At 51.9% G+C, this 25,484-nt stretch overlaps 13 protein-coding genes across 13 annotated transcripts; 4 read left to right on the top strand and 9 right to left on the bottom strand.

Annotated features, from left to right (window-relative positions):
* Positions 1-617: 617 nt before the first annotated feature.
* Positions 618-2,341, top strand: AA0111_g12367 (hypothetical protein; the record flags this gene model as incomplete). Its single annotated transcript, XM_028646338.1, has 2 exons — positions 618-1,418; positions 1,487-2,341. The coding sequence occupies 2 exons, from the start codon at positions 618-620 to the stop codon at positions 2,339-2,341; spliced, it is 1,656 nt and encodes a 551-aa protein (XP_028500032.1).
* Positions 2,342-2,913: 572 nt separating this feature from the next.
* On the bottom strand, positions 2,914-4,556 carry AA0111_g12368 (hypothetical protein; the record flags this gene model as incomplete). Its single annotated transcript, XM_028646339.1, has 3 exons — positions 2,914-2,934; positions 3,176-3,431; positions 3,481-4,556. The coding sequence occupies 3 exons, from the start codon at positions 4,554-4,556 to the stop codon at positions 2,914-2,916; spliced, it is 1,353 nt and encodes a 450-aa protein (XP_028500034.1).
* Positions 4,557-5,519: 963 nt separating this feature from the next.
* AA0111_g12369 (hypothetical protein) lies at positions 5,520-6,036 on the bottom strand (the record flags this gene model as incomplete). The annotated part of the gene is made up of 3 exons (XM_028646340.1): positions 5,520-5,628; positions 5,837-5,868; positions 5,947-6,036. 3 exons carry the CDS (start codon positions 6,034-6,036, stop codon positions 5,520-5,522), a joined length of 231 nt encoding a protein of 76 aa, XP_028500033.1.
* A 367-nt stretch (positions 6,037-6,403) lies between these two features.
* Positions 6,404-7,940, bottom strand: AA0111_g12370 (Cytochrome b-c1 complex subunit 2; the record flags this gene model as incomplete). The annotated part of the gene is made up of 4 exons (XM_028646342.1): positions 6,404-6,499; positions 6,553-7,400; positions 7,449-7,623; positions 7,683-7,940. 4 exons carry the CDS (start codon positions 7,938-7,940, stop codon positions 6,404-6,406), a joined length of 1,377 nt encoding a protein of 458 aa, XP_028500013.1.
* A 303-nt stretch (positions 7,941-8,243) lies between these two features.
* Positions 8,244-10,479, top strand: AA0111_g12371 (hypothetical protein; the record flags this gene model as incomplete). The annotated part of the gene is made up of 3 exons (XM_028646343.1): positions 8,244-8,270; positions 8,334-8,390; positions 8,518-10,479. The coding sequence occupies 3 exons, from the start codon at positions 8,244-8,246 to the stop codon at positions 10,477-10,479; spliced, it is 2,046 nt and encodes a 681-aa protein (XP_028500014.1).
* Positions 10,480-10,942: 463 nt separating this feature from the next.
* Positions 10,943-11,339, bottom strand: AA0111_g12372 (hypothetical protein; the record flags this gene model as incomplete). Its single annotated transcript, XM_028646344.1, has 2 exons — positions 10,943-11,115; positions 11,180-11,339. The coding sequence occupies 2 exons, from the start codon at positions 11,337-11,339 to the stop codon at positions 10,943-10,945; spliced, it is 333 nt and encodes a 110-aa protein (XP_028500011.1).
* Positions 11,340-11,846: 507 nt separating this feature from the next.
* Positions 11,847-13,142, bottom strand: AA0111_g12373 (hypothetical protein; the record flags this gene model as incomplete). The annotated part of the gene is made up of 1 exon (XM_028646345.1): positions 11,847-13,142. The coding sequence occupies one exon, from the start codon at positions 13,140-13,142 to the stop codon at positions 11,847-11,849; it is 1,296 nt and encodes a 431-aa protein (XP_028500012.1).
* Positions 13,143-13,756: 614 nt separating this feature from the next.
* Positions 13,757-14,932, bottom strand: AA0111_g12374 (hypothetical protein; the record flags this gene model as incomplete). Its single annotated transcript, XM_028646346.1, has 1 exon — positions 13,757-14,932. One exon carries the CDS (start codon positions 14,930-14,932, stop codon positions 13,757-13,759), a length of 1,176 nt encoding a protein of 391 aa, XP_028500017.1.
* A 1,194-nt stretch (positions 14,933-16,126) lies between these two features.
* Positions 16,127-16,549, top strand: AA0111_g12375 (hypothetical protein; the record flags this gene model as incomplete). Its single annotated transcript, XM_028646347.1, has 1 exon — positions 16,127-16,549. The coding sequence occupies one exon, from the start codon at positions 16,127-16,129 to the stop codon at positions 16,547-16,549; it is 423 nt and encodes a 140-aa protein (XP_028500018.1).
* A 130-nt stretch (positions 16,550-16,679) lies between these two features.
* AA0111_g12376 (hypothetical protein) lies at positions 16,680-18,709 on the bottom strand (the record flags this gene model as incomplete). The annotated part of the gene is made up of 2 exons (XM_028646348.1): positions 16,680-17,368; positions 17,422-18,709. 2 exons carry the CDS (start codon positions 18,707-18,709, stop codon positions 16,680-16,682), a joined length of 1,977 nt encoding a protein of 658 aa, XP_028500015.1.
* A 539-nt stretch (positions 18,710-19,248) lies between these two features.
* AA0111_g12377 (putative 1,4-beta-D-glucan cellobiohydrolase C) lies at positions 19,249-20,507 on the bottom strand (the record flags this gene model as incomplete). The annotated part of the gene is made up of 2 exons (XM_028646349.1): positions 19,249-19,395; positions 19,452-20,507. 2 exons carry the CDS (start codon positions 20,505-20,507, stop codon positions 19,249-19,251), a joined length of 1,203 nt encoding a protein of 400 aa, XP_028500016.1.
* Positions 20,508-21,931: 1,424 nt separating this feature from the next.
* AA0111_g12378 (hypothetical protein) lies at positions 21,932-22,468 on the bottom strand (the record flags this gene model as incomplete). Its single annotated transcript, XM_028646350.1, has 1 exon — positions 21,932-22,468. The coding sequence occupies one exon, from the start codon at positions 22,466-22,468 to the stop codon at positions 21,932-21,934; it is 537 nt and encodes a 178-aa protein (XP_028500019.1).
* A 1,438-nt stretch (positions 22,469-23,906) lies between these two features.
* AA0111_g12379 (hypothetical protein) lies at positions 23,907-25,397 on the top strand (the record flags this gene model as incomplete). The annotated part of the gene is made up of 2 exons (XM_028646351.1): positions 23,907-24,525; positions 24,571-25,397. 2 exons carry the CDS (start codon positions 23,907-23,909, stop codon positions 25,395-25,397), a joined length of 1,446 nt encoding a protein of 481 aa, XP_028500021.1.
* Positions 25,398-25,484: the final 87 nt, after the last annotated feature.

A 25,484-nucleotide genomic window follows, 5' to 3' on the forward strand; every position in this document is an offset into this window, starting at 1 on the left:
TATAATCCTAGCTTTGCGCAATTCTATCACGATTTGTTGTGGCTCTACAACCTCATCTTTTTGACTATATTGAGTTGTTGGGGGTGTTCATCGAATGATGATGTTCATCGAACGCACGGGCATTGTAGATACTGGGACGCGGTTAGATAAGACGCTATTGGCCCTTTCCTCCGATTCTGCGCGGCCTGTACCACTTGCAATCCGATTCATGGCTTCTGTATGCTGTTCGAGGCTACACCTCGGCCCAATTTCGATAACCTTCGCTCTGCATTGGCAAAGTCGCAGGACTGTCTGCAAACTTCCCGTGGTAATGACGGTGAAGACTGTCCAAGGAGGCCGAAAGCCAAGATCTGAAACTAATCACCGTCGTGATGGGTAAGATAGTGGACTGCGACTTCCCTACGATCGATACACCAGTAGGCCGATGGAACATGTTAACGGAGCTTGACGGACTACGGTGGCTACAGCAGTCAGCTTTACAAAATGTACATAAAAGTCTCGGGACCAACGCATCACTGATGGTCGTCACTCAAGCGCTCATCATGACATCCAGATTCGATACATCTTGATCTCACAATATACATCACTTTCAATCTCCATCTTCCCATTCCCTGACCATGGCACCTAAAGACGTACGTCCTTCAACCCGCTTTCTCAACGGACCCAATCTTCCCGAGCCGCAAGGTTATAGCGATGCGGCTTCAGTCAACGGAGCGAAGCGCACCATATACACCTCCGGTCAGTTGGGTCAGCATAGCGATGGCTCGTTCACTAGCGCATTTGGAGAACAAGCATTACCAGCAACCAGAAACCTCCTCGACGTGGTCAGAGCAGCTGGAGCCTCAGCCAAGGACTTTGTGAAGTTGACGTTCTATATCGTCGACTGGAACGAAAATATGCATGAAGAACTGTTTGCCGCTCTCTCGCTACTTGCAATAAGCGATGGCGGGACTCCCATGCAGCCCACCACGACCCTCATTCCTGTGCCGAGACTTGCTTTCTCAGAAGCCAAGTTAGAGATCGAAGCAGTGGTGTGTGTTGGAGGCCTCGCACAGATCTGGACTGTTGAAGAAGACAGCACTAGCCAACCTTCTGATGCTAAAGAAATCGATGTCGTCGTCATTGGTGGTGGGTTCTCCGGTTGCATGGCAGCATACGATGTCCATCAGGCTGGTCACAGCGTCATGCTCTTCGAAGCCAAGCATCGTATCGGCGGTCAAAGTAGCACACAGAAGCTGAGAAGTGGCCCTGGACTTGTTGAACTGGGTGCGACATGGATTAACAAGGTCACACAACCGACTGTCTATGAGCTGACGAGGCGTTTTGGACTCGACTGCAAGGACCAATACCTTCAGGGTGATGTGATATGGAAGCTGCATGACGGGAGTTTTGTACGGGCCAGTACGAACCTGCCAGAGGTAAGATAAGTCCTGTGGATCTGAATGAAGCACCTGGAGACTAGATTAATGTTAATTCTTTGAGATAGATTCGAGACCCAGAGATGGCGGAGACACTTGGCAAGCTCATGGGGACCTTTGCCTTGGCCGCAGAGGAGACCGATATCCACAACCTTGGATCGTTTCCCAAAGAGGAAGACGTCAGTGTTTCGGATCGGTTGACCACGAAAGGTCTATACAACGATGCCTTACTCCAGGGTCTTGCAAGGTTTCTCACCACGGCATGGGTTGGTCGCGAACCGTACGAATGCGGGATCTATTACATCCTGGACTACGTCAGATCAGCCGGCGGCCTCGCGAGCATCAATACCGATGGTCCAGGTGGAGCGCAAGGGTTGAAGATCAAACAAGGAACTTCCGCTATTGCGACTGCGTTAGCAGGCGCTATAGAGCCCGGGTCTGTACAGATCAACGCTCCGGTTGACAGCATCACGCAATACGGAAATGTCTGCCAAGTAACCACTTCAAACGGTACCAGATATCGGGCAAAGAAGGTCATCCTTGCAATTCCCACCAACACATATACGAACATTCGATTCAGCCCTCCGCTACCTCATTCGAAAAGAGCCCTCGTAATGCGTACGAAGCCGGGTATCTATGCAACAGTCATTCTATCGTATACTCCGTCGTGGTGCAAAGACGCAGGTCTACAGGGCAAGTCCATGTCCATGAAGGGCCCTATCTGCTTCTCTTGGGATATCAGCGATGATGCGACAAAGCAGTACTCGCTTGCTTTGTTTGTTGCTGGTGATACCGCCACAGCTTGGCACCGATTGAGCGAGCTGAGCCGTGAGGTGGCGCTCATCGACCATCTAGTATCGTTTGTCGGACCTGAACTAGCTGATAAAGCGCGAGACGTCCTCGATGTGGATGCTGTCGAATAGACCAAGGAGCCGCATCTTGATGGTGCCCCTACTAGTGCTATGGGACCGGGGATGTTGAGGACCCATGGCCGAGCGCTACGCGAGCGATTTGAAAACTTGCACTTTGCAGGTGGTGAGACCGCATACGAGTGGAAGGGGTATCTAGAAGGTGCTATCACAGCTGGGAGGCGTGGCGCAGAAGAAGTGGTAGAGGCCCTGAAGGGCTAGCGTGCACCTTGGGAAGCGGCTCGGTATCGTGTAAAGTTCTGATCAGATAGCTGGAATATATGTTCGGTGGTGTCATATCACCTCGAATGTGAATGGTGCAACAGCGTGGCGAGATTGGAGGTGTCGTCTACTTCTAGAAAGGAGCCAGACACGGATCTGGCTACAATTTGTACAGATGCAGTCGCGGACGTTATTTGGCGCGCATATATCTCAAACAACCTACATCCTTTCGTAACGGAACAGCTTTCAAGCCGAACGGCATTCCCGGCTCCTCCAGGCCCTCCCGGGCTGTGAGGTCAGATAATCAACGTATATAGACTGCTAGAACACTATCGTGGCTCAACAACGGTTCATCTCTAGTCTCACTATGCAATATATCCGGACTTCTACTACGTAAGTGCGTCTAGTATTTCATCAAGTTATGTTGTTTGATATAAAGTATCTTGGCAAACTGAAGTATGCTCAGAGTCTATTGTTGAGACATCGATTGCAGGCTCTCGTCCTGCATCTCGTACAACCATTTACAAACTTGAGGTGATGATGGCATATCCCACATGTTTCATGTTCACCGCGCTTGCCATATGTTCGTTCCCATTGATGGTAACATTCGCTGGCCAATTGACTAACATCCTCGTCTAAGTCTTCGTCGTTAGCAATAGCGTACCCTCCAGCTACGGTTACCAGTCGCATGCGCATGTCTTCTAGGATCTCAATGTTGGGATCTACCTCGGGTATTTCACTCTCTTCAGGCATCGCGATTCGGTTGCGTGGACCATTCCCAGCTTTTCCGTTGGTGAGGAGGCGACTTTCCTCCCACTGAGGGCAGGTGCAGGTCTTCCATAGCGTTGCGCATAGGTAACAAAACTCCGTGCCGCATCGACATCTATCCCGCTGTCAGCGATGATTAGAATAATAGTCTGGTTCGATCTTACCGCATGTGGTAACAGCCTGTGGTTAGCTCAACCAATGTTCTGCAGTTGGGACATCGCTGCCACGCCTCTTCATTAGCCACTTCTATCAGTCGCTGTATAGATGGATCTCTTGGGCACACCCCATTGTGTCTTGGATTCTGACAAAGAGCGCAAGTTTCCTTTTGGCAAGCTTGGCATACTGCAGTATCAGCAGTGACATCATCAGGCTTGATAAATTCGGCACAATGTCGGTTACTGCAGTATAATGGATTGGGCGTTGCTAGCTCCATCTTTTTGTCCTCGTATTGTGCCATCAGTAATGGTGAACACAGTTGCTTGCAACGAGATATAGGCAAGCTTTTGCCGCAACATCGAGGCGGAAAAAGAGTAGTGTCTGCGAGGCTAGTGCGAACTAGGTCACTCAAACACGTCCTGCAGTAAGCGTGAGTGGAGTCTTCTGTCGCGCGCTTGCAGCAAAGCTCGAGTGCATCAAAGCGCGGACACTGCTCCATGCAAGCAGAACACAAGATGTGGGTTGTATGCTCATCGTCATTTGACGAGTTTTTCGCCCTTCCTTTGCCTTTTGCCTTGATTTTAGAAGGACCAGCTTTGCCGTAGAGATCATGTTCCGACGCTGCAGCTAGTTTGGTATCGTGTTCAGTGGGCTCGTAGGCATTGATTACTGCCCAAGTCTCCGCCAGCAGGTCCACATTCTGCGTCGGATTTAGATCCTGATCATCATCGTTGGTCCTTAGTGGTTGTGTCATGTCGTCTCTTTTCGATGAAAGTGATCGCGTAAGGTGTTCATCAGCGATACCGCTCAATCTACAAGCGAGATCGTGGTCCGCTTCCGCCTGCCTCTCTTCTCGAAGAAATTCAGAAAACACAGCTCGATTGTCTTGATCTTGTCTGAGGAGGTCCATAGCGAAGACCTGATCTTGTAGGAGTGATAAAGCGCATTCCAGTTCATCCTGCAGTGTCTTCCAAGCCGTCCATTGATCCCCCGCATCCGACTCTTGCAGGGCCGACTCGACGTCGGCAAGCTGCAACTGAATTGCCAGTTGTGCTGTCTGTGGATGAATGCCTACTAGTGCCATAGTTTCTTGTGAAGCTGTATGCAATGATAACTAACGATTGATAAACGTATCCTTTGTTAGGGCGAGACGATTCCCCACGACAGCACTATAGCCGACCTTATCTATGCCCCGCACTGAGTATGTGCACGGACACTGACAGTCTTGCTGGTTTCAAGCTGTATAGACGTAAAGCAATTCGCTACTTGGGCAAGAGACAAATTTCGCTAGTCTACTCATGATTGTTTTAATAGAACAAAGATCGATAGAAAGTGCTGGAAGGAAAGGTCACATGACTGAGTGTGAGGAAAGTCACGTGAATGTCCATTACAGATAACAAAAGTAGGCTCGTTGCGCTACCCTGTCATTGCGAATTTTGCTAATCGCTTTAGCGAGTAAGAAACTTTCTGATCGCTACTACAGATTACTATCTACCAATCTAAGACAAGACTCTAAGACTGTAATATCTAGAGCATCGCGCAGGATTACTAATAACGAGCTTTAGAGTAAAATAGTTACGTAGGCTGAGGTACTAGTCAGGGCACGAAACGTCGCTGTCGGCGATTTAATGATATGTAGCCACACTACTACGTAATGTGCTATTTAAACGTTAGTTATGCGCAGGATAGATCCAAGCGAGAACAATAGGTGATTATGAATATGTTCCTATAAATTTTTCTGCGTTTTATTCACTTGCACATGCCCAGTCGTCCTATGCTTTTCAGCATTCTCTATGATGGGAAAAAAGCAGCAAGCTAGGAGAAAGAAAAGTACTAGTTGTGTCGGCATAGTCGCCTGGGTATCATAAACACTCCACCAAAGCTCAATCCAAACGCCATGCATGCCGTTATGCGGATCGATACTCAGCTCTCAGCCGAGTGACCCGTAGTGAACGCATGTACATCTATCCCCTTCCGCTCCTCATACAGGCGAGGACCACCGGTGCGCTCGCTCATGAAGGCTGGGAGATATGCGCGCTGCGCATTCTCAACCCTTGTACTTCCTCAACACATCCTCACTAACCCTCTTCACGCTCCTCGCCGACACAGCCCTCCCGCCACGTTGTTTGCTTTTGATACTCGCTTCGTTAATGAGTCTGTGATTGCCGTCAGCCCATGTCTCCCTTTCCACTGTATTCCCCCCCAAACGTCCATGGCGACACAACCCGATTTCGCGCGCTTTCCCTTCCCTATTCCTTCATCTCTCAACAGTTTCGCTGTCGATCACATTGCGTATCGTATCGCAAAGTATGCGCGTCGTGTCGCCATCGCGTAGTGGAATAATGTCAGGTGGTCGGTACGTACTCTTGCATAAACAACGCATAATTGAGGTAGATCTGTGTTGCATGTTAGTCTTCTGCTCTTGCAAGGCTTGCCCGCTCCCGGTCGGTTCTCCGGTATCCCATCAGACATACCAGTATATCCACATTCTTGCTCATCTGCCGGTTCGAATGCGCCTTCACGATCTTCTTGACAGTACCACGGGGGTACAGAGTTGGCGCCATGGTTTGGTCTAGAGCGCACTGCAAGAGAACTTTGTAGCTGACTGTCAGGTGGTATGTGCAATGGGCTGTTCGCGGTGGCGGTGGGGGCGGGGATGCCTTGTCATGAGATGTGCAGTGAGACGTGTTTGGGTTGACGTCGATGTTGGGCGGTTTGGTCCGTGCGTTGACGCGCTGGCACGTGGCAGGCGTGAGCAGCATCAATCATACAAGGAGAAATGCCACTGGTTGTCTCACGCAGGCACAGCATAACTTGGACTAATTTCGAACAAAAGAACTCTCATACGAGATCGCATCTATCAGGGACTATCACAAGATAATGTTACACAAACGAGATTCTCCATCTAACTGCGCTACATAATCACTGTATTTACACCTTGAGGCCAAGATCCGCAGCGTACGGTAGTACGAAGAGATCACCGACGGACGATACGGAGGCGGTGTTCTCGAGGAGTTCCTTGGCAGCCTGAACGTCTTGTTAGCACGTAGCACATTGGAAACGATATCGCAAAAACTCACCTTCTTGACAGACTCTTCTGTTACGCCATCGATCTTCTTGGCAACCTCGTCGATCTGGTACGGTTGAGTGTTGTGGATCAAACCGTTGCCGGTGAGTTCGAGACCAGCGCGGATGTCCTGGCCGTGCTCGAGCTCCTTGAACTTGGCAGCGGCCTTTGCCTTGGAAACCTCTTCGCTCGAGATCTCACCGGCGGCAATCTTCTTGATAGCATCAACGGAAGCCTGAGCGGTTTGGGCAACAGCCTTGGCAGATCCGGTGATGGTGGTGTAGAGGAGGCCGGCGTCGGAGTAGATGGCGCTGGTGGTCTTGACCTTGGCGCCCTGAGCAGCGGCCTGGCCGAGCTTGGTGAAACCCTGCGACCACTTGACGGCCGACTCTCCACCAAGCAGCGAGCTGAGGACAGCGATTTCAGGCTTGTAGAACTTGCCGGTGAAGGAGCTTGAGCCGGGGAAGGCAATGACCATGGCGTTACCGCCGTCGTGCGCAATACGCTCCTCACCACCAAAGTACTTGGACTGGTCGGCACCAATGCCGGACTCCTGGACAGGGGCGCTGGGCACGTTCTCGAAGAACTCACCAACCCACTTGGAGAACTCGCCGTGGTCGGCACCGTTGGCTACAACAGCAAAGTTGGGCTTCGCGTAAGCAATCTTGGAGTACCACTCAATGGTCTCGGCGTCGAGGTACTTGGTGTAGGGCGTGGGCGCGGCCGAGGCAGTGGGGACACCGAGGCCGCGGTGGAAGGCAAGGCTGTGGGCGGACTGGGTGGCCATGTCGGTGACGCTGGCGAGGAACTTCTTGTGGGCGAAGTGGATCATGGGGAGGACCTCCTCGGCGTAGACGTGGGCTGTGCTGTGTCAATTCCATCTCCATTCAGTCATTTCGAGTTTCATACGCTGGTACTTGGTGGAGCTGGCGACCTCGCCAAGCAGCTCGACAAAGTAGGGCAGGTCATCGCGGAGGAACTTGGCCTCGAGCACGAGGTTCTCGCGCGAGTGGTGGGCGTTGAGGCTGGCGCCCAGAAGCTCCGACTCGCGGACAATGCGCAGCGTCGACCGTCTCTCGGTTCCCTAGTTCCAGAGCGTCAGTTGGCTCTTGGATGCGTTCTTGCCGGACAAGATATTCGTACCCGGAAAGCGAAGTTGGCAAGACCCTCGGTCAGGCCTGGCAGCGGCTGGAAGCGCGTGCCGGCCTTTGCAACCAGGGCCAGCGTCGTCGTGGGGCCGGCAAAGTCTCTGCTGGCGTACTTGACGCCCTTGGCCTCGCCGGACTGGTACTGGAAGGAGCCTGAAGCTGGGGCAGCGAGTCCGCGGCGCTGGCACTGGGAGACGGGCGTCACGCGGGCGGCACGCTGCGCGCCCCGGCAGGCGGTCGTTCGGGAGAGCATCGTGTGGAAGGCGCCGGGCGGAGGGCTGATTCGGGTGTGGGGGACGACAATGGATGGAAAGGCGTCTGGTGGTGAGGCGTGGTGACTTTGTCGTCACAAAGTTCGTAAAGCCGCCAAGACCCGTAAGTGCGATCGCTCCTTCCCCCATTGGCCGGAGCTTGGGAAGGAACGACCCCACCCGCTATCATTTTCCAGACGACTAGTACCATCACTTTTCCACCACAGCAACCAAGACGCGCCCACCAATGTCTCCACGGTAGCATTACTCCATCCTAGATATCTGGCAAATATCTAGGCCCAAACATGTCTTACAACCAGCGAGAGACTCCGGTAAGATGCGCCGCCGCCGCGCCTATGCGGCAGACGAATGAATCATAACCAACCACCCTCCAGGTCCTTGCTGAACTCTGCACCTTCCTGGTCGAGGATGTCTACGGTGAACTTGCGGCTGTATGTCTGACCGAACAATCTTCCTGACCCAACCATCTTCCGCGCATTGTCGCGCTCAAGCGCAGAAATCTTTCGACTTCAGGCATGCGACGGGCGCATTCAACGACACTGTTCTAACTACTCGTAGCGCGTCTATTCAATCCTCGCGCGTCATGGGCGCCAGAGTCTCGCATCCATCGCACGTGCTTCCTACTTGAACGGGCGACAGATCAAGTACGGCCTCGTCATCCTCCTCCAGCAGCACCTCATCTTCCATTCCGGCAGCGATGCGCCCTTGACCTACTATGAGATCGACTGGCAAAATTCCTATGCAATCGTCCGCTTCGGCAAGGTTGTCAAACTGGTCGAAGACCGCTTCGGCAAGAAAGCCGCAAATGTCATGTCCAACCTGCTTGCCCTCGGCCACACGCGCATCGCCGATTTGAAGGAAGCTTACTTCCCGCCCGAAACCGAAAGCGACGATGACTCAGACGACGGCACTGCGAACGGCGCAGGCTCCAAGCGGAAGCGGACCAACGGCAACCACGTCAACGGAACAGTGAGGACAAACGGCGTCGCGAATGGCATGCCGTCCGAGTTGGACGACGCAAAGGCAGACCTCACAAATGGCCATGGCAAGACTAACGGCGTACACAAAGCTGACAAGGCGTCAAAGGTCGACAGCGTAACCCACAACGGCGCGCCAGAAGAGCCTGGGCAAGAGCAGGATGACAGCGACATCACCTCTGTCGACGAGCTATACGAGCTCATACAGCTATTGATAGAGCGTGGGTGGGTCAGGACAGTTACCGAAACGCAATACCTGTCGCCAGGTGACATGCACGACATGCTCTACCAAGAGTCCATCGAGCAAGACAACGCAGGCATCACACCCACCGGTACCAAAGACAAAGACGTCGTTAACAGAGGCACCCTGGAACGCAAACGGGCAATGCGTGACGAATGGCTCACGGTCCCCAAGTTCGCAAAGGGCGGACAATCCAACGGCGCCAACAAGCGCATGAAGACGAACGGCGCAAACGGGTACGCAACGCCCTCATCTGACGAAGATCTTGTGATACGCGTCAACCCGGAGAAGATTGCAGTCGCCATGCGGTCGGAGCAGCTTGTACACCTCGTAGAGCAACGTCTGGGATCCGTTACCGCGCGTGTGTACCAAACCATGTTGCGCATGCTCGAATCCAAGACACCCCGGTGCTGGGAAGAATGGGCCGATCCACCCCTCCCCAGCGGCGAACCCGGCGACGCCTCAATCGACCCTCGCTTCCTTGTAACCGCGCGCGACGTTGCGACGAAGCTCAGCCGCGAGCGTGGTGATCTCGATATCTTCGAGGGCATCGACCCCAATGCCGCTGTGCAAATCACCCGTAAAGGGCATGTCAACCGGACAAATATCTGGACGCAACCGACCGATCCCGCAAAACTGAACATGGAAGAGAGGACCAAGGTGGTGGATAAACACATCCAGATGTTGGCTGAAGATCCCTTCCACTTCGTTACCTGGCATTCTCGTGCTGGCTTCTCACAATGGCACATTGAGTTTGACGAAATCGCCCGCCAGATGATACAAACGGAAATCGAGAACACCATCTCGGCACGCAAAGGCTCATTGGGAGTTAAGCTCGTACGCGCCCTGCGCAAAAAGGGTAGACTGGACGAGAGAGCCATGTGCAACGTCATGATGATGTCGGCTGCAGACGTCCGGGGCATTGTAAATGATCTCACCATCCAAGGTTTTGTTCAGACACAAGAGATACCCAAGGTAGATCGCCGCGAAGCAAAACACTCACTCCATCTCGTGTGGTACGATCGGCAGCGTGCGAGGGAGAAGTTGCTGCATGATACATACAAGGGTATGGTGAGAATCTTGCAGAGGATCAGGTACGAAAGGGAGAAGATTGAGTTCACCCTTACCAAAGCCGAGCGCTCTGATGTCGTTGGAAACGAAGAAAAATGGCTGAGCACACGCGAGTTGGATGATTTGAGAAAATGGAAGGAGGTGCAGGAGAAGTTGCTGCTGCAGTTGATGCGCGAGGATGATCTTGTTGCTGCGTTGAGGGACTTTCATGGACCCTTGGTGTCTGCTTGATCGACAGATATGGAGATGGTGCAAGAATGGGGAGCGGAGGAGTGTGCAACAAGAGCTAGTGTGATGGCAAGGGAAGAACTGACATGGGCGTTTCATGGTTGGGAACATACATCTGGTTCGGCTCGCTTCACCGATCCAGCCACCAAAAGCATTCGGTACGAACGATACCCTTTGAGCATATGGGCGGCGTTTTATTGTAATCACTTGTAGCATTTCTGGGAGGAAAAACGCGTACGAGTTTGATCTTTGCTGTAGATCACGCTATGTAGTATATACTTGAACGAGTTCGAAAACCTTTCTTGCATGTGACACCAGGGCTACAAACAGGAAACCGTCAGCTAGAAGTTCTTTGTGAATCCGATTTCATATAATGAGTATGCTTGCACGATGCTATGACAATAGACAGTCTCGCGTACATCCCAAGTGAGTATCTTGACTCTTTTGTATCCATGACCATCTAACCTCAACAGAGTTTTTGACACCATCGGAGGAAGCGGTAGCCGTCCCAGGTTGTGGCGTCTTTGTTGACTTGTGGGTCGCGCATGGCATGTGTGGATACGGATATGAGATGATCTTTTGGGACGAGCGTTCTGTCAGGGAGGGTGTAGTCTTCGAGAGTAGAGCGGAGCATCGTGGCTGATGGGAAACATGTCAGTTATTTGTTGTTGGGTGGAGATTGAGACGCCTTCCATGAACTTACTTATCTGGATGGGTTTGACTCTCTGGCTCTCTTTTATGGTGCTGTCGAGCAGTTGCATCTTGGATAGAGCGGACTTTGTCCATGCTTCCTGCCCGCGGACAGCGAGTATCTCCTTTTCCAGTGGTCCGAGGATCTCGGGATAATAAGTGATGTCTGTCATGAAATGACTTACGAGGTCAGTGGTCGCATGGATAGCTACCATGAACAACAAGAGCTGCAAGATCGGGTTGATCAGCTTTCGCGCGGCACTGCCTTGTTTCGCAAGCCCCGACAGTCCGAAGAGAAATAGGACATGAGCAGACGTGGAGGTTTTAACCACTTGCGAAGCTGATTTGCTGCCATGAACTATCTGAGGTGTAATTTGCAGCGATCTTAAGGCAGTCTTCGATACGGCAGAGGTCCTCGCCCATGAAGACGCGGGTGCACAGGCGAGAGATTGACGGTAGTATGGCGCTTCTGAGACCAAGTACATGCCAGTCTAGATGGCGGATTAGATCTTACTTTCACCAGAGCTTCCGGGCATGCTTACCAGTCCCTGCCTCAAAATACTCAAGAATTGTGAGCTGTGCTTCTTGAGCTAGAAAGCCAGGAAACCTAAAGCCTTGCGCACTGATGCGTCTAACCTGTACGCGATATCTTGTTTTGTACTTTGATTGATATAATCCTCTTAACTATCGACGTTTCTTGTAAACTCTTGTAAACTCTGATTTAGAAACGCGTACGCGGTTTCCGGAGTAGCATCAAGGGAGGCATTCACAGCTCTCAAAGAGTAATTACCGGCCAAATACGCCTTCGTCGCGTGAATGAAGCCTGTCCAACTACTTGAGCCATCTGTAGCCGTCGTATAGAAGTACATGTATGTGTCTTGTGGTAGGTGTGCGATCCAAGGGCAGACGGCTTCATCGTACAAGACGGTGAATTTTCCGCACCATGTTTCTTTCGTCTCGATAGTCGCCGTGATCAGCAATGCGAGCATGAGAAGGAAAAGGATAGCGGAGTATAAGCGGTACCACAACGTTGATACTCCGGGAACGACGGTAGTTCTATCCTGTGCTCTTGCGATATTGAGGATGAAGACAAAGGCACTTCCGAGGCTGAAGGTGAACCAGAGCATGAGGGAAAAGAGTCCTGTGCCGGTAATGTAACCGCCATCTTTCGAAACCCAGTAGGTCCAAAAGACAGTTAGGCCGGCCATGCCGAGTAGTGGAGTCAAGAAGATGATTCTCGCGACGTAACCATGAATGCTCTTCCGAGGACGGAATTCTGCGTAGCTGATATCTTCGCTTGTCGGAGGCGGCCACTGAGGCGTGTCGTCGCCTGACAATGGTACGGTGGTCAACTCGTGGTATCCTATTTTTGTCGTTGTGGTGACTTGACTGCCCCTCTCGTTGCTTAGTTTTACGTCATAGTGATTGTACGCGAAACCATCTGTGATCCAGAGAGCTGAAGGAAGCCGTATTAGACCGAGCAGGGCAAGTGGCAGGAATACGGTAGCCAGGTTGATGTTGTTGTTGAATTTCTCCACTAAGAGTAACTCGTATAAAGCCTGTACGCCCTGCAATGTCACGATCACAGTATTCATGAACGACTTCGACAACAAGTCTGCGTGGCTTCTAGGCGGCAACCTTATACAATATTTCCTCCCCTCTCTGATCATATCTTCACTTCCATTCCAGCCATCTGTCGTCCAAAAAAGTGCGTTAGACGAGGCCAGGATTTCGCGATTCCAGTTCTTGGCACGAATCCTGCGATCGAATATGGTGAAGTAACGCCAGATGATTGATGTAGGGTTCCAGAATACGGCATAGTCTATCCATCTTGGTGGCTCGGCGCAGAGATATATTGGCTCCGGCGCGCCTGCTATAACGTGGGCAATGAGAGGAGCAAGGGCGAGTGTCCAGAGGCTTAGAAGCTTGCCTAAGCCGAGTGCTGGGTGGTGGGAAGTAAATTCCACGAAGGTCATTTTATACCAGCAGAGATGTGCCTGCCGAGGATGGATCAATCATAAGCATTCAGTTGGAGATCACCCTGCTCTTATACTATTTCTTGTCATTTGTTTTCAGTTTTCGCTTCGCCATGGTAAAGATGTTCGTGGTTCCGTCGTCAGCCACATATATCATAGCTGAGACAGAAGATAGATGATTGGCTCCTTGGCATGCACTGCGAGATCTCGACCGCGATTTCAGCCTACGGCCTAACATAAACATGCACTCCTTCCACGCTTCTAGACCGGTCTTTGGAGCGCCTAGACATGATGCTAAACAGCATAGCTGAGGCAGCTAACAAGTTGTGTCCTCTGGAAAATCGCAACTCTACACTCTACAGTGGGATTCCGTTACAACATCAAATGTAGGCGTTACTTTTGGAGCTAGCTACATATTACTTGAAGTCTAAACTACTTCTTACATCAGACAGATAGTGTAGCTAATACGCTACATACAGCTGACCTTTAAAACTACTCTAAAAGCTAGTCTAGACTTCGGTGTTAGAAGAGCTACCTCCATGGATGTGAGTTCCCTACTAATGCTTGTATGTAGGAAGAACCAGTGCAATCGAAGATGGGAAGTTGTCTTTGAGTCAAACTAATGTGATCGCTTCTTTCCCAAGGCCATGGAAGAGGTAATCTTCGTTGAGAACAACAGTTTGAAGATTAGCCATACCTACCCTTCGAAAATGTTTGTCTGCTCCTATTCTGCGTAGTAAGAGACAGGTCGCATCCCGATGTGTCTGAACACGACCAGATGAGACCTCTAAGTAGACAACTTCGAGAGGCAGATTCTCGTCGTATCGATCGAGATACCCCATGTTGTCGAGACGTCCGTGTTCACTATACAACCACACTTTGTGTTCATACCCCTCTCTTCTGACGAGTGTTCCACTGCGCAATCTACCTCGAACGCACATACTACTACCGGGGCATACTCTACCATATGGGTCCTGGCCAGCGAGCTTTATATTTATGCTTAGAATCTCCAGTTCTAACATGCCACCAGGTGTATCGAAGTGCACCCCATCCCTTATTGATGCCCAAGACCATGATGGGGCGCAGTACTCCCCTTTGTAGGTCTCTTTCGATGCTTGGTAGGAAGCAAACCACAACAGGTTGTAGGGCATTTGGTCTTGCCACAATCCTGCGCCATAAGAACCGCCGAACCGTCGTGCGAATGTTCGCGCAATTCCGCTCAGAGCAGGAAGTCTGTCCGCTTCGTAGGTCAGGGCGCATGGAGAATATTGCGACACCACATTTCTCCACAAGAAAACCGGTGATATTGGATCAGATGTGGTATTCATCTTGTGTATGGGGCCAGTGAAGACTTGAAATGCCGCGTCGTTTTGCGTCTGCCGAATCTCAAGCGGGCCTTGACTTTGGATATTCGACTCAGAGAGGACAACGCCATGGCACTCCCAGTATGTTTGGGTTTCACCGAATATCAACTTCCTTTTCGACATAAGTCGCTCCTGGAAAACCCAGCCGCGCTGGAATAGCGGGGCGGCGGACAAGACCGTCCTGAAGTTTGGGGGCCTTCTACCAACAAAGACACTAAGTTCTGTTGTCCCACTGGCATCGGTGTATGGCAAGGCTACTAATTTCTTGATTATAGCACGATCTGGAAAGAAACCCCCCTGGCTGTCTGATGCGGAGGCGGCCATGATTGTCAGAAGGGCGCTCTTGTAGATGTCTGCCATCTTGCCAGACTCAATCTCCCAGTCAATCAAGTCGTCTTGGATGATACATAGTGAGTCTATCCACATGTGTTCTATACCAAGCTCACGTGCTATGTTTATAGCATCCTGGAATGTTTTAGGGAGTTGTTCCCAGGGTATTGAGGTGTGGAACAGCTCAAATGTTTCGGATGTGGTAAGCAAAGTCTCGCGTCCCCAGCGATAGCTGACTGTTAAGTATTCTTTGTCCCGATCTAAGCCATCCACAATCTTGATAGATTCAGATCCATCTGCAGTACCTACAGCCACCAATCTAGACGGACGGCGGGATGGTCTATCCTGATCATGGTCATGATTGCGAAGGCAGTCGTTGAACCAATGCTTTGCTCGGTCAAGGTTTGAAGCGGCCTTGATGCATCTGCCTGAAACATGTTTGGCAGTGGCGGGTACGCTGCCTATGTCAACGATTAGTCCTGAACACCTCTTCTAATCGCACAGTACAAGGAACAGTTCCTAACCTTCGGGGGTAAAAACAGTCAATTTAACATGGTGTCCGCTTTCACGCGCGATAGTCAACTCGTTGATACCGTCAGCGGGTTGGCCATAATAATCGTCCGGATCTGGCTTCCTGTGGATGATAAAATCACCTTCGATATCCCCGGATTTGAGCCAAGGAATAGAAGCTATCATCTCACAGAATGCGCAGGTCGATCTATACCTCTCCACAGACGCTCGAGGTTTTGAGATCAAGTAGTCCTTCGTCTCACAAAGCTGCCTGATCTCGTGTCCTAGGCCGCTACAGTTTGCACATAGGCGACCTGCACTCGACATAGAAGGACCGCATACGTCGGACAATCTAGTAGAAGACGTTATCGGTGCCGTCTGAAATGTGATAGCTAGATACTTCGTGTGGATGAAAGGTAGGTCAGGCTACGTCCTGAATCAAGGAATGCAGGCCGCACTGGCGGCCTGCTGTGCGGAGTACATAAACCAGACCAATGAAACCACAGCGGCACGTGTTTGGCTTCGGAGGACATAAGAGGCTGAGTGCACGCAGCACGCAAGCTGGGTGTTCTTCAGCTGCGGCTGCGATATGTTGCATGGGGCGCAGGCTAGATATCGTCTCCGAGGAGCCACTACCGAAAGCCCGGGGGACACGCGCTCGCCTCCGCGTCTTCACCCCGCAATCAACATTCACCCCATCATGCAGCGCCAAGTCCTCACAACCCCCCACCATCGACCACCATATCCACCCAACTAAGGCACCTCACACCTTCGCCCAACATGATAACAGGCATCCACCACATCAATCTCGTGGTACCCGCATCAACCCTCCACCTCGCCCACGAATTCTACTCCCAAACCCTCGGACTCACACCACGCCCCGTACCCCATCTCCAGCGCGAAACACTCGCCTGGTTCGACATTGGCACATCAGGCCAGCAAGTACACGTCGCGATCGGCAAGCCCGAGGACTTTGCTCATGCTTCCTCACGCCACCCTTGTTTCCGGGTCGGGAGCGTCGAAGCGCTCAACGAGCTGCAAATGAGGGTATGGAGCCACTTTGAGAGAAAAGGGGAGAGCGAGAGCGCGCCATTGATGGCTGATAAGCCTGGGGCGAAGAATAGTGGGGCGGAGGGCGTCGAGTATCCAACGAGGTTCTTTGCACGAGACTTTGCGGGAAACAGGTTGGAGTTTAGTGTGTGAGATATACTTTTGTTGTTTGGAGCAAAAGGTCATATATGATATCCCCGTTGCAAACGCCAGGACAATGCTAGCCCCCAATGCCCCCTTCTCTTACCTGAATGCCAGGGGAACACAACGTCTTCTTTCCATCTCAAACCAACAACATAGCAGCGACTATACCAACGACAGCCACTACACCCTGCATCTGCGCCCCCAACGCCTCGCCACTACTATTCGCATTCAACTTGACAACCGCTCCTGGAAAATTACACGTCAACCGATCATTATCCGGATCCCTCCGGCCATACATGCTCTCCCTCTGCGCCCCATTCGGACAACTGAACCCCATCTGCGCAGGACAACTCCTCACAATATCAAAGCACATGTCCTCACAGGGCTTCATCTCCTTGTAGGGCCCGGGCTGGATGACCTCGTCAATGAGCGGATTCCTACTGCGAGCAAACGCCGCGCTGTCGTTGAAGCCAGGAATCATGTCGGGCAAGGAGCCGTTGGCAAAAGGTGTCTTGACATTACGCGGGACGAGCGACGAGTCGTTTGCGGTCCAGTCTTCGCAGCGCGGCATGAGAACCATGCAGAGCCAGGATTTGTACTCTTTTGCACAATCGTCGCAGGTGCGGGCGAGCGAGTATTGCGATTCAGACACAGTGTCGCAAGCAACCTGTGCCAGCGACTTTGTGAAGTTGTCGTAGTATTCACGGGCTTGGTCGTCGTAGATTGTTGCGAGGGCCGTGTCGTTGTATTTGAAGCGGGTGTTGGATGGTACGGCGTAGGCGACCGTGTCACAAAAGTCGAGGTCGAAGAGGACTTGGCAGGAGTCGTCTGGGTATGGTCGTTAGTATAGCCATGCAAGGGGGGAAAATGTGTTTACGAACCGGCTTTTGTGGTCCAGTTGAAGGCCTGGAAGACCCGGCCTCCGCCTCGCGTTGTGCCTACGCGGTCGATGTATAGTGGGTCTTGGCTCCCCTCAACTACTACGAAACCATTGTACGTCTTCGCAGCCTGCAAGTTCCTGACATGGAACTGGCTCTTGGGCATGAAGCTGTCGCCGCTAAACTTCGTCGTGATACTCGTGTCAATGGTGAAATTCCTCGTGGTGTTCACATTGAATTGTTCCTTGAGCGCGCAATATGACCGTTCTAGCCCCGTGACCGGAGTCCACTCGTCATCTGGAAAAGCGTACATGTGGAAAGGGTTCTGCGCTTTCCATTTATCGACATCCTCCGTCTTGTTCGAATCGCCCAGGTCGTACGTGATGAATAACGCAGACTCGCTGTCAGTATCCACCATGTACAGGAAGGGTTCAGTGGCATTATAGCTGTGGTAGGGTCCGTCGGTGCTAGCAGCGACTTCAAAATGCCAGCTGCCAAACCAGTCTTCTTCCAGCTTCGGCGCTCCAATGCCAATGTACACATCTGACGTAGCATTGAGCTCAAAACTGGCGTAGCCACCATCGAACAGCACGCCCGTTATGTTGGTTAGAGTATTCTGCGTTGCATCTGGGCCTGGACGCTGATTCTGCGCTGATGTGGAGACGTACATGACGAGCTGAGGATGGTTCTTCATGGCGTCCGTCGCGTTTCCGTTCGGCATAGGCTGACGACAAGTGTTGGCAGTTAGCCAGACACGACTGCGACCAGACTGCCGCTTGTCCAGTCCAGCCTCATCCTCGTCAGTCGCATTGCCTGTGCCAGGCTCAACAACATCCGCCGATCCAACTCCGCCAGAAACGTTCTCCGTTCCCCGTGCTTCCAGAGCTTCCGTGGCAACGTCAAGAGCGCTTCTCAGGCGCAATTCGCCCTTCTTGAACACAAAGTGCATCGTCTCCTCCGGGTTGATGTCCTTTGGCATCCCCTCGTTGTTGACCAACGTGTCAAGCACGTCGGCCTGCCGCCCAATCAGACTGCGATCGAGGTAGGCAAATTCCGGCTCATAGCCATCACTCTCTATGCCATCGTATTCTCCATGCCCAATCTGCGACACTTCGCCGTTGGGAAGGGCGTAAAGTACGGGGCTGTCAAGGACGTCGTGGTCGGGGGCCGCAGGGACTTCAGCAGCGTGGGCGCCGGGTATCGGTAAGTTCCATAGCGCGATACAGGCGCCGGTAGCGGCGAGGTATGGGAGCAGTCTCGACCGCAGAGGTGAAAGCTGGGGGCGTTGCATTGCCCTCTCCGCTGCCTTATCGATAGAACTGGAGCCGCATGAGTGTCTGGTGGGCGCAATGGGTGCGCTGCGAGGTGAACGAGCGTGGGGCAATCGCACGTGTAGGGAGAAGCGATGCGCACAAATGATGATGCGGTTTAGTACGTCAAAGGGTAGTGGTGAAGGAGTGGTGGGGCGGCCTGTCAGATCAAGTGTGGCAGGTCAAGTGTGGCGTAAGGGTCGCGCGAAAGTGAAGATCGGCCGTTGTTAGCCCTGCCAAGACATGTGGCTTCCCGCTGCCAGCCCCCCTACGTGGGTACGCATCAGGGCTGAACGGGAACAGTTGCATACACTGGAGTCAACCGCTGGAGTCGACAAAGAGGAGAGCTTTTCAAACACGAAGGGATCGACTATACCGATTCCTGATTCAAAAGTCTGTTCAATCTTGACTTTGAAGAGTAAGATGCTATCGTGGCTATGTACAGTGCATCCTCTGACTCTCCCTTCTATGCTTACACAGGTCTAGTCCCAATCCTCTATCAAACCCCGATGTTTCCACTTTATGCGAGAGCAGGGCTGGCGTTCTTCAACAACATCTCAAAGTAAGCCTGGAACCAAGTACCCGCCTCAGGCGCAGGCTTGAAAGCAGAAGCCTTGCCGCAGAAGCCATCGTATCTCGCAGCAGACTGGTCAGAAGTACCATCAGACTACACTACCGTTAGCATGCATTTCATCAGACAACCTTCAAAAGATCATTACATACCTCGCCACCGGGCTTGACCCAAACGAAAGCATCGACAAGCGCATTGTCAGTGTTAGTAGTAGGACGGATGCCAAAGCCAGCGCCCGAAACATTGCACCAGTCACCCCAAGCCTGCTGGCCAGTGGGCTGCTTACCGCTACGTCCAGTGTCGACGATGAAGTGAGCTGGGAAGCCTTCAGCCTTCAGCAAAGGAGCGAAAGCATTGATGAAGCGCTCCTCGTCGCAGTTCTTGCTTCCTTGGGTAATGGAAGGGCAGGTAGCAATGCGGAAGGCGTTGTAGTTGCTGACGTTGGTGACGATACCACGGACGCCACGGGGCGAGCCAGCCGCCTTGTAAACCTCGGCGTATAGCTTTGCAGCTGGCCCAATGTTGGCGTCCCAGCCTAGCCAACCAGCGTGGCCGCCATCGAGGTACATGTCCACGTTGGGGAAGTTGAGTGTCTTGAGAGCGTAGACAGTGAGGTCTTTGTAGGTTGACGCGGCGTTCGCGCACTTTTGTACGCCCATGTTTGTGATCATGTTAGCCAAGGAATCGGGCTCAATGGCAAGGTTGATCTTGACGTCCGGGTACTTCTTGATAATGGCGGCAATCTTGTCAATGTACTGCGTCTTGTACTTGTCTGCACCGCCCTCGGCGATCTTGAGCTCGCCGTTGGAGGCAAGGGCTGCGCAGTCGCGGTCGGGCAGGTCGTAAACGACAAAGGTTCCCATGAGCTTTGCTCCTGCAGCGTTCTTGGCCTTGATGTCGGCGAGGTAGGTGTCCATGGTGGGCACCTTGGCCATCGTGTCCATCCATACGAATGAACCGACTTTGGCGACGGCGGATGCAGCGGGTTTCAACGATGCAGCAAGCGAAGGCATGGCCAGAGTGTAGACTTCAGACGAGTAGTATGGGTTGGCGTAGAAGTCCTTGCCAGCAAAAGGGTTACCAGTCGCTGCTGCAGCGGTGGTCGTGGCGCGAGCCGTGGAGGTAGTCTTCGTGACACTGGTCGCTTGAGGCAAAGCCTGAGCCACGCCTGCTGCGAGCGCAGCAGTAAGAAGGATGTTGGATAGCATCTTGACCGAGAAAGAGACTGTGAGATGGAGTGCGTGAAGAATAATACCGTCGTCAGGAAGACGTATTTGTATGTTCTCGCTCAACCCTAGTACTGGCGATCAACTTATCCTTCATCAATACCCAAATTACTTCAGCCGGTGTCAATGTCCGTGATGCCGCCGTTGATGCGTTTCAAAACTTCCCCAGACATACTTTCGGTCAGTTGACCATGTCGACGTGGTACCTGCGCCCCCGGATCTTCTCGAAGCATGCACAGAACGTGCTGCCTCCTGACTCGGCCCGCGTCCACATTTGATGATGGTGTATTAGAGGTGATGTGCTACCAACGGGTACTAGGCACTGTACTCCGGTTGCCGAGCAGGGTCCTGGGTCTGTGCCGGTGGCTCCTGGTGAAGTACAAGCTTGGAATGTCTTGACGTCGTTAGAAGCGAACGTAAGATTGAGGCTGACTAGAGACGGTGGGGTACTAGATCGTCTCGACTTCATATATGAACATTGTCGCGTCCATGGCAGTCGGTCGGCGCTGCTGCAATGGTACTTAGCGCAGATGAGGACTCGGTGGGCGGGTGGTTCGTTGGACGTGGTTGGGTAGAGTCTAGAGAAGGCGGAGCTCGGTTGCTTTGGCCATTAGCGCGCTCCAACACAAGCCTTCGCGTGTGCCTCCACCTCAGCATCCTTCCGAGCCATGCAACCTCCATTGCGCTGCGACATCTTCATTCCCATTTTTTCGACGTCGCGATGTATGTGGCGCCCCCACAGAGCGAATACCTGCAACCCGGTTCAATAGATGAAAACCGGGCTCAACGCTGGTTTACGAGGTTGAGTTTCCCGGTTCACTTCGGGCGGTTTAATCTATTACGCTGCGGCATGTATATTGCTGGCGCTGCCGACCAAGAAGTCTCATGACGTCGCGTCATTCGCCGCATCATTAATGGCTTGGAGATCTGTGGCCTTGGTACGAGCAAGTTGTTGCTCAGTCGGCTGCTTGATGCGCGCTTGCAGTTCTCGACACGGTCGTACATCCAGTCGAAACCGGCACAAATATGAGGGTTTCTAACGCAAATGACCCTTGCAGCAACGTGCACTGATAATCTGTCGCTCACTTTCGCACCGCCGCCCATCTTCGCACCGCCGCCCATCACTGTCACCAGTGTCACATTGCGCATGACTCTTGCAAATGAAAACAGTCACACTCAGAGCATGACATCACGTGCCCCTCTAGCTTCTTCATTCTCTGGAAGTCCCTTTGACCTCTATGCATCTGGGGTGACATTTTCTCAAGTCTGTGCACAAGAATGTCTCGCAACATACCCGTCAAATTGTAGATCTTTGATTGCCATAAAGAGGTAATATATGTGCTATACTCAATCTGAAAGAGTCCAGGAACATACTTTCTGTCTAGAGTTGTTCCAAATACCAAGTCTCATTTTTTCGATTTAGCATCAGGCATCAGCTCCTTGTTAGCCACCAATCCGCCAAGCACTCGTTCCTTGAGCTTCCACCCATCTGCTGAAAGAACCAATCGGTCCATCATCGTAACTCCGTTCCAGAGTGCTGGTAATCCTTCCGTGTCCTCTTTATACTGTAACACAGTGCCCTTGATCCCCTCGGTGTCGTCTGGCCATGCGTAGCGGTAGAGGTAGTTATGGTAGCGCACCGAGACGCCACCGGTTTCCTCGTCTCGGTCCACAATATGATTGGAAGCGTGCCGGTGAACACCGGGTATGAAAGGATGGTATACCTTCTTCCAGAATTCGATGATATCCTCATGTCCATGAAGTGTGCCGTGGACGTGCAAAACTTTCACATCTGGAACAAAGGCTTGTAGGATCTTTGGTGTGTCCCATTCTTCAAAGAGAAAGTTGAGTCGATTGACAAAATCGATGGCGGAGCTTCGCTCATCGCCCGAAACGTTCATAGATGTGTAGGGAACTATTGGGGGCAGGGATGGGGTAGACATAGTGCCGATCGAGATCGTGAAGTTGTGGTACGAATGTTCAATGTAGACAAGTGTGTTGCTGGCCTTGTATGTTTGCTATAGTAGGGTGTATCCCTTCTTATAGGCCGCGGTTGGCGAACACTGTAGGTTTAGTTGTTCCGTCTTACGTCTTGGAGATCAGGGCCGTTATTGAGCATCTCATTAAGCTTCTCTGCATCTTTTCGATGTTCACACAGACACAGAAGCCCTTTACTGAGCTTAGCAATTACTCATCACACCGTCTGTGCTGACGCAACACTGGGAGACATCATCTAGCTTAGCAGAGTTGATGAGTGATCAATAATCAATGCGATGCTGCCAGAACCTCGGTCAACCCGCGAGCTTCATGGTGGAACTTCCGAGGTCATCCTTCCGTACGTGAGAAAGCCAGGTTATATCCAGGCTTCCAGACTCAGGTAGTCGCGGTTGTTCAAGACTCCGGTGAAATATCTACATTTTTGTAGACTGGACTTGATAGTAAATGATCGCTGTGATGCGTGTCCAGCTATGTGTTCGGATCCAGGTTTCCAGTTGTACAATCCCTTCAACGCTCTCTCATATATTATCAACAGCATGTTTGCGGTTGTACGTTTTCAAGATTCGAGACCTTAGAAGCCGAGTAACGCATAACCAGTAAGCGCGGCTGGCATCATTAACGAGCGGCGTATATTCATAGGATTACCCACCCGGCCACGTTATTATCGTCTAGAAACATCTACCCAGCACATCAGCTCGTTTTGAAAGCGTGCGCAATTGAATCTCGATTAGCATATAGATCGCTGTTGAAGATTATAACAGTGAGGTAACCTAAGTGCGGGGTGACGAGGGTGGCCAAGCCCGTGCACGCTTGGAGCATCTCAGCACACCTCAAAGCTCATACAGTCCGCTCGCGCATGATATCTCGGTGAGATCCCAAGAACAGATGAGACTGCGCGCCGCTGGAGCCGTCGGTTAAGAACATGCACACCAAATACAGGCGCAAACAGCGCATGCGATCGCCATCCACGACCAGCAGGCGACGATGTAATCGCATGCCCCCACAATCCATTATACAGCAAAGCCTTGCGCTTCGCTTTAGAAAACCATTTCGAGGATAGCAACCATAAGTAATGAACACGACAATAGGAGATGTATTCCGGTCGAGTCACTTTTACCTTGACACAACCTTGAAATCGTGGCGCACCGGACATGGTATAGCGGGGGCTATCTCACAGCCTGCCTCTCGATTTTCCAGCATTCTCGCTCTTTTTCTCTCTCTATCCATTGTAGCTTCACATTGAAGATCCTATCGTTTGATCATCTTCATCTTCAGGAGCTACCTAACGGTAGAGCTACCATCTTGCGTCAATGCCATCTTGAGGTTATATACCACCAGTCCTCAGCCCCACGTCAGCCTTACGCACCTGATTTGCCGACAACAATGGCCGATACGATTTTGCGTGCTCAGCAAGTCCAGCAGATCTCACAAGACAAACAGAACGTGTATGAGAGACATGCGCTTCGTCCAAATTCGAACACTATTCGACTTCTTGACGTGCAGCCTGTTCCCAGAAACGCTATCGAAGGCACGCCTTTGAAATGCACTTTGCAAGTTATCAGTCTCGATCGCGAACACGACTTCACGGCCTTGTCATACGTGTGGGGTGACCCAAGGGAGAAACGCAGCATCTTATGCGATAGCGCTCTGTTCGAGGTTACCACAAACTGTTACTCAGCCTTATGGCACTTGAGCAAGAAGTTGCAAGGCCTGGTCGTCTGGGTCGATGCAATATGTATTGACCAAGAAGACAAGAACAAGGAGAAGAGTCGGCAGCTTCCTCTCATGGAGCAGATATACACCAAGGCCAGGAAAGTCTACGTGTGGCTAGGGGAGGGCGATAAGAGGTCTGACCAAGTCATGAGATTCATGTCGAGAGGTGGGCTCCGTATATATGTTCAATCAGCGCCAGATGAGCCACCACGATATCGACCTTATGCTGCAGCGCTGCGTTCTTCCTTTGCTGGATGGAGTTTCGGGTATCACCCTTTGCCGTTTCGGCGTAAGCTGCATCCCACCTCCTGACTGAATTGAGCTGATTTTAAAGGGAACAAGAAGCCTGTGTTAGCTCATTTCTCTCATCGGGTGCAATATATCAACTGGAATGACCTTATCTACGTTCTTAACCGGCCGTGGAAATCCCGACTATGGACTTATCAAGAAATCCTGCTAGCTTCTCATCCCGTGATTACGTGTGGGTCTGAACATGTTGAATGGTCGGATTTCGAATGGACACTGCTACTCCTGCGAAGTACTTCTGGAAAATTTCCAAGTACCGCCATTACATGGGAGAGCATCGCCCTTGACAGGGGCAAGGTCAGTTCGATCGTCCGATCGACCGAGCCCAATCTACTACATGCTCTCCAAGTGCATGAAGAAGTTGTGAAGAGAATTCTTGCAGCACGAACGGTACTCAAGATCACTTGGGTCTGTTTACTGCTGGCATGTCTAGCAGTGGCTCTTCTGGTCAGCATCATCGCCGTATCTTTTGCGAGTGGATATCCAGACGGCCTTCGTCATTTCCCTCTCTCGTGGGTCTTTTATCCTTACGAGCCTCTGTTTCTGGGATTGACGGCTGTCATGACGCCTGCAGTACTTATCTACGCATGGTCAGAGGTGCGTGATCTATCTCAACCCTACCGAGACGGTCTCAACGAGACGGCGACAGACGACTTGGTCGGAGCTCTGTACCAAAGAGCAGCTTCCAATCGGAGGGATATGGCATACGGTATCTGGGCTATCCTGCACAAGCTTGGAGCCAGCAGTCTTCCTGAACCAACGTACGATGCCGATGATGAGACGGAAATACCCTTGCTCTACCGACAACCTACCGTGAATCTGCTGGAAGTGACTAAAAACTTGCGAATACTGTAAATAGCCGCCGCCCGAAGGCTACAAGACACTCCGTCATGGGTTCCCGATTGGTCTACGTACAAGAGCAACGCATGGCGGGACCTGCCG

Source organism: Alternaria arborescens (assembly GCF_004154835.1).
Source record: "Alternaria arborescens strain FERA 675 chromosome Unknown contig_77, whole genome shotgun sequence".
In the NCBI taxonomy this organism is placed as follows: Eukaryota; Fungi; Ascomycota; class Dothideomycetes; order Pleosporales; family Pleosporaceae; genus Alternaria; species Alternaria arborescens.